The following is a 13029-nucleotide window of genomic DNA, read 5'->3' on the forward strand; positions in this document are numbered from 1 at the left end:
TCTTTGAGCCTTACAGATTCCCAGGCAAGGTTCCCTCACTCAAGACCCCGGCAACAGCAGGTCTGGGCACTGGGCCAGTCCTCTCTTTTCAGCCCTGGCACCAACCCAGGAATGGGGTTGGTGCAAAGCTGGAGGGTCAGCTTGGCTCTGGGGCTGCAGACAAGGTCTGTGCAACTTTAGGCAGGGCATCTCATCTCCCTGAGCCTCAGTTTCCCCCAGCAAATTCCAAATGAGCAACAGTAAGATGGTAGCCCTGGGTGTGGTAAAGCACGCTTCATCCTAGCATTCAGGGGCTGAGGCAGGAGAATCAGAGGACCAAGATTATCCTCAATGGACCAAGGTTATCCTCAGGGACCAAAATTATCCTCAGTGGACCAAGGTTATCCTCAGTGGACCAAGGTTATCCTCAGTGAACCAAGGTCATCCTCAGGGACCAACATCCTCAGTGGACCAAGGTCATCCTCAGGGACCAAGATTCTCAGTGGACCAAGGTTATTCTTAGGGACCAAGGTCATCCTTAGCTGCTTAAAATGAACTGCAGGCTAGCCTGGGCTGACACTTGGTCTCAAAAATGCAAAACAGTAATGCACGAACGCATTCGTGCTCACACACACACACATTTCCTGTTGCATTCTAGCAATATATGCAGAGCACTCATACTCTTCATTGAGAGGGGTTAACTGAGGCACGGGAGGATGAGGTGGCTGGTTCAGAGTTGCATGGTTATGAGTGGTAAAAACAGCAGATCTTTCCCCTCATTCGTTCAGAACATCTTGTTTGTTTGTTTGTTTTGTTTTCCTAGACAGGGTTTCTCTGAGTGTCCTGGATCTCACTCTGTAGTCCAGGCTGGCTTTGAACTCAAAGAGATCCACCTGCATCTGCCTCCCAAGTGCTGGGATTAAAGGTGTGCTCCGCTGCTACTGCCCTGCATAACTTTTTTTTTTTTTTTTGTTTTTTTTTTTTTGTTTTTTTTTGTTTTTCGAGACAGGGTTTCTCTGTGTAGCTTTGCACCTTTTCCTGGAACTCACTTGGTAGCCCAGGCTGGCCTCGAACTCACAGAGATCCACCTGGCTCTGCCTCCCGAGTGCTGGGATTAAAGGCGTGCGCCGCCGCCGCCGCCGCCGCCGCCGCCGCCGCCGCCGCCGCCGCCGCCGCCGCCACCACCACCACCGCCCGGCTAACTTTTTCTTCTTTCTGTTGTTTGTTTAAGATTGATTCTTACTTTAGCTGAGTCTAACCCAGAAATTACTGTGTAGCCCAGGCTGTCCTAAAACCGGTGACAATTCTCCTCCTGAAGCCTCTTAAGCACTAGGGTGACAGTTGCCAGCCGTCACACCCTGTCTTCATGGTGATAAATTCAGAAGGCATGTAATTTGCTCTGATGGGGGTGGCATGGGGGGACGAGGGGAGAGAGGGGATGGTTCATCTTGATTTGATTGTCAACTTGATAGGATCTCACTAAGAAAATATTTCCCTAAGGAAACAAACTTTTGTTTGTTTGTTTTTTAAAATAATGTATTTATTTAATTTTATGTGCAGTGGTGTTTTGCCTGCATGTATGTTTGTGTGAGGGTGCCAGATCTCCTGGAACTGGAGTTACAGACAGTTGTGAGCTGCCATGTTGGTTCTGGGAATTGAACCCGGGTCCTCTGAAGAGCAGCCTGTGCTCTTAACGGCTGAGCCAACTCTCCAGCCCTGGAAACAAACTTTTGGACATGTGGGACTATCTAGATTAGTTGACTGGGTGGGAAGGTCCCCCTTCTGAATATGCTGTCTTTACGTTAGTTTTCTGAGGATTTTGTTACAGCTACCAGACCAGTGTGGAGGGGTCTCCAGTGGGGACTGACCACATCACAGTGCGTGCAAAGCACATACTGTACCCAGGGCCATGTTCATTGGTTAGGCAATATTGTTATTTATTGGAGGGGGTGCACGTGTGCCATGGTGTGAATGTGGAGGTCAGAGGACAACCTGCAGGACTCAGGTCGTCAGGCTCGGTGCCTTTACCTTCTGGGTCACCATCTTAGTCCAAAATTGTCCCCTGTTTTAATTTTATTTCATTATTTTAAAAGAACTTTTTGCTGGGTGGTGGTGGCACACGCCTTTAATCCAGCACTCAGGAGGCAGAGACAGGCAGATCTATGAGTTCAAGGCCAGCCTGTACAGAGTGAGTTCCAGGACAGCCAGGGCTACACAGAAAAACCCTGTCTTGAAAAAACAACAACAACAACAACAAAAAGAAACTGTCTCGAAACACCCCCCCCAAAAAAAAAAAAAAAAACCGTGTGTGTGTGTGTGTGTGTGTGTGTGTGTGTGTGTGTGTGTGTGTGTAGGGCTGGGATCAGGGCTCTGTGGATAGAGTGCTTGCCTAGCATGCACAAGCCCCAGGTTCCATCCCCAGCACCACATACCCCAGGCATGGTGGAGCATGCACGGGCAATCCCAGCATTTGGGAGGTGAAGCCAGAGGACCAGGAATTCAAAGTCATCTTTGGATACATAGGAGTTAGAGGCCAGTCTCGTTACATAGCAAGTTCCAGGCTGGAATATATGAGATCCTGCATTGTTTTTTTAAAGGATGTGGCAGGTGCTGAGACATAAGCAGTTAAGACCATTTGCTGCTCTTGCAGAGGACTCAAGTCTGGTTCCCAGTGCCCTTGTACAGCAGGTCAAAACTGTTTATCCTGCCAGCTTCTGGGGCTCTGATTCCTTCTGACCTCGTTAGGTGTTCACACGCAGAGACACACCCTTCAAGGTAAATAGAAGTAAATCTGTGAACAACAACAAAACAATAACAAGGCTGGGTATGTTGGTAACATTGTACCCATTGTTCTGGAAGCAGAGACAGGAGGGTCATTTGAAGTTCAAGTCTAGCCTAGGCTACATCCTTGCCAGTTCATACCAGCCAGGATTACAGGGCGAGCCGTCTCAAATCAAGCAATCCACAGCAAGCAAACAAACCAAGCCCTGAGGTCAGTGGATTAGTAATCCCGCAGCGAGGTGGGTTTAAGGATGTTTATATTATTTAAAGATAGCTGTCTCTTCTCGAGCTCACAATTTTCACTCCTTGAGAGAAAACCCCTTTCCCACAAGCAGTCATTCACAGCCCTGATATGTTTCCTGTTTCCGTGGGCTGGACTGTCCTGGGACCAAACATGATGCAGCCTTTAGTGCCTGCCTGTCCCTGACAATGCAGTCTCTTCATTCCAGGTTTATCCCAGTTGTGTGCAGAATTTTTCATGGCTACATAACATTCCACTGTGGAGATCTAGATTTATTCTGGTTCCTTTGGAGAGGCAGTTCTGTAGTCCAGGATAACTGTGGAATCAGGATCCCCTGCCTCAACCTGTTGAGTGCTGGTATCACTGGTGTGTGCCACCTTGTCTGAGTGAGATCTACAATCTGTGGGGCAGAGCAAATACCTGTGTGTGTGTGTGTGTGTGTGTGTGTGTGTGTGCGCGCGCTCAGGGGTGTACCCCTGTACATGTGAGTGTGGAGGTCACAGGTTGACATGGAATGTCTCGCTCTATTTCTCTCCAATTTCTTTGTTTATCCATTCACTTGTTTTTGAGACACGCTCATCGTTTTGGCTAGACCAGCTGGACATAGGACTCCGGACTGGGCAGTGGAGGAACGCGCCTTTGGAGGCAGAGGCAGGCTGAACTCTGAGTTTGAGGCCAGCCTGGTCTACAGAGTGAGTTCCAGGCCAATCAGGGCTACACAGAGAAATCCTGTCCTAAACAAAAAGAGAGAGAAGGAGACAGACAGACAGACACAGGGCTCCACCTGGCTCTGTCCTCTGCACTGGGGTTATAGGAATGACACAATGACACTGCACATGACTTCTACATGGGTCCCAGGGGACTCAGGGGCTTGTGAAGCAAGCACGTCCCCCACTGAGCCATCCTGAGGCTCCCCCTCTCTCAGGCCCAGCCCTGTCTTCTGTAGCCCAGACTGATCTCCATCTGGTATGTAACTGGGGATGAACCTGGAACTCCTAAGTGCTAAGTACAGGTGTGCACCGACATGCCATGCCTGGGTTATGAGATGCTGCGGATCCAACCCAAGGTTTCCTGCATGCTAAGCAAGCATCCTACCTACCAGCTGAGGCACATCCCCAGCCCCTAAAATCAAGGGTTCCAGTCAAGGCTGCACAAATGCTCCTGCCCAAAGTAGGAGTATCCTAAACACATGGCCCTGGTGTGCACCCTTAAAACGATAGAACCAAATGAGTGAGTGATGGTGCGTGAGCAAGTGAGTGAGTGATGGTGAATGAGCAAGTGAGTGAGTGATGGTGAGTGAGGGATGGGGGAGTGATGGGTGAGTGATGGTGAGTGAGTGATGGTGAATGAGGGATGGGGGAGTGATGGGTGAGTGAGTGAGTGATGGTGAGTGAGCAAGTGAGTGAGTGAGTGATGGTGAGTGAGTGATGGTGAGTGAGTGATAGTGAGTGAGTGATGGTGAGTGGTGAGTGAGTGAATGATGGTGAGTGAGCAAGTGAGTGAGTGAGTGATGGTGAGTGAGTGAGTGATGGTGAGTGAGTGATGGTGAGTGAGTGATGGTGAGTGAGTGAATGATGGTGAGTGAGCAAGTGAGTGAGCGAGTGATGGTGAGTGAGTGATGGTGAGTGAGTGAGTGATGGTGAGTGAGCAAATGAGTGAGTGAGTGATGGTGAGTGAGTGATGGTGAGTGAGTGATGGTGAGTGATGATGAGCGAGTGATGGTGAGTGAGGGATGGTGAGTGATGATGAGCGAGTGATGGTGAGTGAGCAAATGAGTGAGTGAGTGATGGTGAGTGAGTGATGGTGAGTGAGTGATGGTGAGTGATGATGAGCGAGTGATGGTGAGTGAGGGATGGTGAGTGAGCGAGTGAGCGAGTGAGTGGGGTGCTGGAGCAGTTCTGCACTTCACTGTCCCTGCCCCGATTCCCCTGTGTGGGTGCAGGTCAGAGACTGCAGTCACTTCTTCCACCCTGCAGGTCCCAAGGATCGAATTCAGGCCTCAGGTTTGGCAGCAAAAACTCCTTCTAGGAGCCGTCCTCGGAGCCTCGGACAGTCGGGTTCGAATCTCTGCTCTCCCCTTTCCATCTGCGCGGCCTTAGCAAACACTCTCCTCCCTGAGGCTATTTCCCCACCTGTAAATTGGAGCAGGTGGCCTCAGGAGGCATGGGGGGCATTTAGTGGGGTTCCTAAGGGGGCAACAGGAAGTGGGGCGGAGTCTGGCGAAGCCTGGCCCTGGGCTGTGTCAGAGAGAGACGTGAAAGGAATCTCAGGCCGGCCCCCACCCCCACCCCCTTTCCCCCCACCCCCCACCCCCATCCTACCCACCCCCGCCCCGCCCAGCGCAGCTGGGGGCCTGGGCTGCGCATGCGCACAGCATCCCCGTGGTCCCTTATAAGCAAGGAGGCTGAGCCTGGCTTGCTGAGCACCCGGCGCAGGGGCTGGAGAAGCACCGGGGCCGGCCGCGCGTCCTTTGTGCCGGGGCCGTGGGGATGTGTCCGCGCTAAGGAGCCAGGTGTGGGGGGCCCGCAGAGAGGGGGGCAACAGGGTTTCGGACTTGGGGAGGACTGACCAGGATGAAGGCGAAGCCCCCCTCCCGGATGGGGCTGGGCAGGGGGAGGTGGGGGAGGGGATCAGTTTGGGGGGCCAAGCACATGAGGGGCGGTCGTAGGGGTGTTGGGAACGGAAGGGAGTCTTGAATGAAAAGGTTTCCCCTTCCCGGTGGGGAGGGTCCCTGGCCGCGGATAGTTCTCTGGATCAAGCAGGAGGCGCCGGGAGCTAGGGCTAGGGGAGGGGCACCCCGAGTTTGGAAGAAAGACAAGGGCATCCTGGACATAACCCAGGGAATCTTGGGACTGGGTACCCCGGTGTTTTAGCTGAGACACCGCGGGAATTTGAAGTGGGGACCTCCAATTTACAAGTGAATGGAGGGCTGCGGTGGGGCGGGAGCCCCAATTCAAGAGTGTCTGCAGATGAGCCTAGGTCTCTGGGAAGGGAAGCCAGACAGGTCTCTGTCATCTAGCTGCATCCTGGGCTCAGGCTGCCCCATCCTAAGGGGGCTCCCTGTTTTTCTAACAGATGTGGAGTTGGGGTACAGTCCCTTTTTCCAGCGAGCATGCTAATGCTGGGTGTGGGTTCTGATCTACCCCAATATGGGTGTCCAGGACCTGGATGGACCCTGCGGGGAGACAGGGAACCCCCAGATGTTGCACATCTCCACATCATCTCAGCCCTCCACACCGGCGTTTCACCCCCAGTCTGTCTCTATGGTGCATTTTTTAAACTGTTTGGGTCTAGGTGCTGGGAGGGAGGGGACCTGGCCATGAGGTATTCGAGTGACCCCCATCGATATACCACAGTGTGGCTTTGTTCATTCTAAGTGTCTGGGATGAAGCCAGGCTGAGGCAGGCCAAGGTGGGCGATGTCCCAAGCTGGGCATGTTGGGATGGGATGAATGCATGCACTGTGCCACCCCAGATCCTGGCAGTCTCAGTGGCCCCTGAACATCCCCACAGGGAAATAGGGAATGTTCTCACCCCTTTTGTGGGGGTCTTTGTGTGTCAACCTGCCACGAGGAGAGGCATTATCAGGGGACCTGGGGTCTCCTGTGGCTGATACAACTGCAGTTAGTGTCTTTTGTTTCAAAACTGTGACGGGGACCACATTACCAGTGGCCATGCATCGGACACCAAGGCCACATGCATCCCAGTCTGTACTCAGGGCTGGTGTGACAGCCTGTGGGAGGAGCCAGACCTGGTGGTTGATCATTGGGGGCTTCAGCAGAGGGCTCCAGACTGTGGGTGTCTTTGTGTAGAGGCCGCACAGCCTACCCAGTGAGCGCCTGCATGGGTTCTCTTTGTTAGTGTCCCTGGAAGTCGCGTGTGTGTCTCTCCTGGGGTGTATGTCTGGGGTGTGTTTTGTGAATAGGAACAGGTGACCCAGAGCATGGGGGTGCAAGGCTGAGGAGTCACAGTGGGAGGGGTGGGATCTCCAGCTTGGCTTCTCTTTTCCTACACAGTATTCCATGTTCATGCCTGTGCATACAAATCCAGTGTGAGTCTCAGGCCAGGAATCCACAGTGTCTGCAAGTGCGTGTGTGTGAATGTGTGTGGCCTTTGCCCAGGACCAGAAATCCTCCTGAAGCTCATGTAACTGATGTCCCCACACCATAGGGTGCAGACAGGTATACCCTTGCCCAGACACAGCACCACAGATGCAGTCACACACCCAGTGACACTAGATGGTAAGTGCCCAGCTCCAACTCGGTGGAGAGACAAGAGACAGAGTGGGTGGGAATGGGACACACACACACACACACACACACACACACACACACACGAACACGCACACACATGCATGCACACATACACTTGAATGTGTCTCCCCTTTCCCCTGCAGGCCCCTGCTTGCATATACATGAGGCTAATGCATCATTCATGAGGGGGTGGGCCCAGACCTCAGCCCAAATGCTGCCACTTACCTCTGGCGGCCCAGGGGAGGAAGTATTTTAAGAGAAGATTGTGGGTGTGTGAGGGTGTGAGGGGAAGGGAGAGAGAAGGTGTTAAGGAGGAGCATGAGGCTGACATTGTGTCTGTCACTGTGTTGGGCTACCTTGGGGTATTTTTAGGGTGTTCCCAAGGTTTTGTGTACAAAGAGCTGTTCTTAAATTTGATGTATTTTTACAAGTCTTAGCCCACTCTTTCGAGATAACTTCAGAGGGTTTAGACTGGATGAGGCTTATTTTACAGGTGGGGAAACTGAGGTATGGGGGAATAAGACCCCTGGTGCAGAGTCGCATGGAGGTTCAGTAGGTAGAATGTGACATGGATTCTTTTGGGGGTTGTTTTTGAGACAGGGTTTCTCTGTGTAGCCTTGGCTATCCTGAAACTCACTCTGTAGACTGGGCTGGCCTCGAACTCAGAGATCCACCTGCCTTTGTCTCCTGAGTGTTGAGATTAAAGGCATGCGCCACCACACCCAGATGGATTCTTTTTTTTTTTTTGAGACTGGTTCTCATGTAGTCAGGTTGACTTTAAATTCAAAATGAAATTCAGGGTAGCCTCAAATCCTTCCAAGTGCTGGGATGACAGTCTTTGGCCACCACACCCATGTGAACTCAATTGTGTGGAGAAGGCTGGGGAGAAAAAGAGAGAGAATGAGAGAACACACATTTTCTGGCCTTGAACTCTCCTAAAATCCTGATGGGGTGATCTCAGCCATTAGTGTACTTCACATTGGCTTAGGGTTCCAGGGGAAGAATGGGGATGGCCTAGGTTGAAGTTAGAGGTTGTAGACATTGCAAGTTGGTAGCCCGTGCTCCGCTGCGCACTCCAAAACCAACAGCTCACCTTCTCTGGGTGCTCAGGCAGGCCAGGCTCAGGGTTCAGCACCAAGGACAGGTCCACGGCAGGCATATCGGCTAGTGCCTGGAGAACAGGGAGGAGAGCAGAAGGAAGTTGAGCTCTTCAAGGACTCTGGAGACCCCACCCACAAGGGCCTGCTCTTCTTTGATAGGCTGAAGAGCGGGTTTGCAAGTGGCCCTGTGACTTACCCTCTCCAGTCCCCTGTGAGGGGCCTGAGTTGAGAGAAGGCCAAAGTTTTGTTGAATAATCTCTGGGGAATGGATTTATTTTAGGCACCTGAGGTAGAAGTCACTCACAGGCATTTAATAATTGCCTACCATATACCGGATGGGACACAGTCCCTCTGGAGAGGATGGCCCCAGGGCAGAGGAAGCTGCTTCTGTGGGTTGTAAACAGTCAGCTGTGAGGACTGGGCTGGGGAAGGGCCTGGGGCCCCCAAAAGGATAAGGACCCACTGCTTCCCTTAGGAGCTCCCAATCTAGTGGTGGAAGCTCGCTTGAAAAGCAGGATTTCAGACTTGGCAGTGTGGAGTTTAATGATAATATTAGCCACAGCTAAGATGTTCTCCTTCAAGAGAGTTGCTGGAAACATTGTGTATGAGTTGACTCATCCATCCCTGCAGCCAGCTGTTATCCTCATCTGAACCATAGGGAAAGGAAGGCAGAAAGAAGCCAAGCTCCTTGCTAAAGTCACACAGCAAGGAAGAGGCAGAGTCATAGGACTTGCTGTGCAGATCGCGCTGGCCTAAACCTGTGCAGATTCTGTCTGCACCCTCCAGGGCTGAGATGTGAGATTGTGTGAGCCACCAATCCCAGCATGGAGTGATATGCAGGACTCAGGGTCAGGGGCTAGAAGTGGGGTCCCCACAGGAGTGTGGCAAGGACTGGGAAGAGAACCCAAGGCTGTGTAAGCCTGGAGGGTGCTGGGCCAGAACCCAGGCCCGCGAGCTCAGCAGGTGTCCCACCACTAAGCTGCACTCTGCCTCACTGCTTGGATTCTGAAGTGAGATGCTCTGGGTTCAAATCCTGCATGGCCCCTGCTTTCCTTGCTCTGTGACCTTCACTGACATGCTGGCCTTTCTGAGTTCTGGTTCCTCCATGTTCGGGGTTGGGGGAGGGGTCTGTGCCATGACTCACCTGCCTCCCTCTCCTTTGCTCCTAGCTCCAGTATGGGGGCCACATCTGTCTGGGCCTCAGGCCTCCTGGTGCTGAGGCTGCTGCTCCTGGTGGCTGGGGATCAGGGTGAGTGGGGCCTACGGGGCTGGGGGTGGGATCCTGTCTGCTGTCAACCATGGGTCAGCGGGATGGGATGAGGCCTTTTCATTCCAGAGCCTTCTCCTGCTGGTCCTCTAGCTGGGTCTGCAAAATAAAACAAGAATAGCTGGAACCAGTCTTTGAACAGTCAAAGGGAAACAAGGTACCTGAGAGGTTATTTTTAGTCATAACCAGCAGAGGCTGGAGGTTCCCGCCTCTCACTGTCTTTTGCTGAAATGATCTGAAAAAGAAAGGTTGGGGGAGAGAGCCAGCAGCCCGGGGCTTGGCTACTGATGTCTGCCACGGGCGGGAAGGGAAGGAAGATCTCTGTGCCGCCCCTGGAATCTCCCCAATGGTGGTCAATTCCAGACTTTATGAATCCCTTACTGAGTTTCTCTGTGGCCATAGGCAAGAGTATTTGTTTCTCTGATCTTCAGGTTCCTAATGTCCCTAAAAGAAGACAAGCCTTTTCCACCGCGGATGGTTGTGGGTATTCAATGACTTGACTTCACTCACCCGACATACTGGCACACCTCTGTAATCCCAAGCATTTGGCCAATAGAACAGGAGGATGAGAAGTGCAAGGTCATCCTGGGCTACATAGCAAGTTTGAGGACAACCTGGGCTACAGCTGACCCTGTCTGAAACCAGAAGGAAAAAGGAAAGAAACAAACACAACTGCCAGTGTCTGCCTCTGGCTTAACTTCTGAGGCTTAGAGAAGGAAAGGGATTTCCCCAGGGCCACACAGCAAGCCAGAGATAATGACAGCCATAGTTCGCCCATCTAAGCAGCCTTTGGAATGCTGCCGAGAGAGACAGAACCATGAGTGGTCTGGCCCAGCAGTCCCTTTTTGCACTGTGACACTGTGTGGACAGCCTGGCCTCTCTGGCCTCCATCTCTCTGTAAAGTGTTAGTGTAGCTGAGTGTAGTGCACACCTTTAATCCCACACTAGGGAGGCAGAGGCAGGAGAATCTCGGAGTGTGAGCCAGCCTGGTCTATGTGCTGAGTTCCAGGTCTACATAGTCAGACACTGTCTCAAAAAACAAAACAAAGAGTTAGTGAAAGAAAAAGAGAAAACAATCCGCTAAAACAAGACATCTAGTGTCCTGCTGACCCCTGCCTCTGATTCGGGTCCTCTTTCCATCCCAGACACACAGGACACCATCACCACGGAAAAGGGCCTTCACATGCTGAAGTCGGGGTCGGGACCCATCCGCGCTGCCCTGGCGGAGCTGGTGGCCCTGCCCTGCCTCTTTTCCTGGCAGCCATTGCTAGGCACCCTTCGAGACATTCCTCGAATCAAGTGGACCAAGGTTCGCACTGCATCAGGCCAGCGACAGGATTTGCCCATCTTGGTGGCCAAGGACAATGTGGTGCGTGTGGCCAAGGGCTGGCAGGGGCGGGTGTCACTGCCCGCTTATCCCCGGCACAGAACCAATGCTACGCTTCTCTTGGGGCCACTTCGGGCCAGTGACTCTGGGCTGTATCGCTGCCAAGTGGTGAGGGGTATCGAGGATGAGCAGGACCTGGTGACCCTGGAGGTGACAGGTGAGTTGGCAGCAGGTAATGGCCAGGTCAGAGATGAAAGGGGTGGGGCCTAGGATGAAGGGGAAGGGTTGAGGCTGGGAGGAGGGCCCAGGAATCCTGGGAGGAGAGGCAAAGGAAGGAAGAGGAAGCTGGAAAGAGAGGGTCTGAGGATGGAGATGAGGTGCCCAGGACAGAAGGGGGTGCAAGGGTGAAGGGGGAGAGAACAAAGATAAAGGAAGAGGAAGCAAGGATGGAAGGGGAGGAGCTAGTGTGCAGGGGTGAGGAGATAGCAGGGAGGGAGCCAAGGATAGAAGAGGGGCTAAAATAGTAGGGATGGAGCTAACAGAGGGGAGGGCCTGAGGAAGAAGGGGCATTGTAGGATTGAAGGGAGGGGGCTAGGATGGAATGAGAGGGGCTGAGCGTGGAAGGGGAAGTTAGACTGGAGGGGAGGAGCAAGCCTGAGGCCCAGACATGGGTTCACCTTTCAAGTCGCCTGTGACCTTTAATTCCATCACTCGAGAGGCAGAGCCAGGCAGATCTCTGTGAGTTCAAGGCCAGCCTGGGCTACAGAGTGAGTTCCAAGACAGCCAGGGCTACACAGAGAAACCCTGTTTCAAAAAAAAAAAAAAATTCACTTTTTTGTTTTATGTGCTTGGATGCTTTGCATGTATATTGTGCACCAGGTGTGGCCCTGGTGCCACAGAGAGCAGAAGAGGGCACTGGATCCCATGGAACTGGAGTTATAGATGGTTGTGAGCCACCATGTGGGTGCTGGGAATAGAACCTGAGTTCTCGGGAAGAGCAAAAATACTCAACTTCGGAACCATCTCTCTAGCCCCCAAATAGGAATCTCTTTAAAAAGGTTAAGTGAGCCTATCTTTAAAACGTCAGTTAACACGTGCATTGGGGAGACACTGCTCCTCTGCTCCATTCTAGGGCAGTCTCTGTTTTCCCAACAGATTAAGAAAAACCCATCTGGGTGTGGGGGTGAACTCACAAGTAGAGGTGGGTGAAGCTTTGTGAGTCTCAAGTCAGCCTGGGCTACATGAGACAATGTCTTTGTGTGTGTGTGTGTGTGTGTGTGTGTGTGTGTGTGTGTGTGCGCGTGTGTGTGTGTTTCATTGTTCGTTTTGAGACTCAGTCTCACTATGTAGCCCTGGCTATCGTGGAACCCACTCTGTTTTCTAGGCTGGCCTTGAACTCAGAGATCCGCCTGCCTCTGCTCCTTGAGTGCTGGGATTAAAGGCCTGCGCCACCACGGCCCAGCAAGACCAACTTTTAAAAAGTCTGCTCGAGGGAGGTCTATTCTCTTTAGATTCCACCATAAGCCCCTCTCCGGCCTCCCGGCTCTTACCCCACAGGCGTCGTGTTCCACTACCGGGCGGCCCGGGATCGCTACGCACTGACCTTCGCTGAAGCCCAGGAGGCCTGCCGCCTGAGCTCAGCCACCATCGCCGCCCCGCGGCACCTGCAGGCTGCCTTCGAAGACGGCTTTGACAACTGCGACGCCGGCTGGCTCTCAGACCGCACGGTTCGGTGAGGGGGTGCGCGGGAGGCTTGGGACGGGTCCGCTCCTGGAGAAAGGGGCTCCCGGAGCACGGGTCTGATAGCCAGCCACTCCCCTCCCACCGTCAGGTATCCGATCACCCAGTCGCGTCCTGGTTGCTACGGTGACCGCAGCAGTCTGCCTGGGGTTCGGAGCTATGGGAGACGCGACCCGCAGGAACTCTACGATGTCTATTGCTTTGCCCGCGAGCTAGGGGGTAAGGCGAGCGCGGCTGGGACCCCGTGGCCACCTGTCCTTGAGTGTCAGGTGCTTTCCCAGTCCTCATACTTCCCTAAGCCCACACGAATCTCTCCGAAGTCTCAGTGCCCTCCAAAGCTGC

General features: G+C 53.0%; 2 protein-coding genes across 3 annotated transcripts in view; one reads left to right on the forward strand and one right to left on the reverse strand.

Moving 5' to 3' along the window:
* Nr2c2ap (nuclear receptor 2C2 associated protein) overlaps window positions 1–12810 on the reverse strand; it is an 18158-nt gene extending 5348 nt beyond the window's left edge. The window contains exons 1-3 of one of the 2 annotated variants that reach the window (XM_059244437.1): window positions 12551–12810; window positions 9498–9719; window positions 8347–8424 (exon numbers count right to left, since the gene is read on the reverse strand). The gene's annotated coding sequence lies outside the window, so the exon portion shown is untranslated. Of the gene's footprint in view, window positions 1–8346; window positions 8425–9497; window positions 9720–12497 lie in introns of both variants that reach the window. The other variant, XM_059244435.1, reaches the window with a different exon arrangement.
* Window positions 9530–13029, forward strand: part of Ncan (neurocan) — a 20680-nt gene continuing 17180 nt past the window's right edge. Inside the window, exons 1-4 of the mRNA XM_059244438.1 lie at window positions 9530–9602; window positions 10766–11164; window positions 12505–12679; window positions 12779–12906. Of these exons, the coding sequence (XP_059100421.1) occupies window positions 9530–9602; window positions 10766–11164; window positions 12505–12679; window positions 12779–12906 (775 nt within the window). The remainder of the gene's footprint in view (window positions 9603–10765; window positions 11165–12504; window positions 12680–12778; window positions 12907–13029) is intronic.

The sequence above is a fragment of the Peromyscus eremicus genome, chromosome 17 (assembly GCF_949786415.1).
Source record: "Peromyscus eremicus chromosome 17, PerEre_H2_v1, whole genome shotgun sequence".
Lineage (NCBI taxonomy): Eukaryota > Metazoa > Chordata > Mammalia > Rodentia > Cricetidae > Peromyscus > Peromyscus eremicus.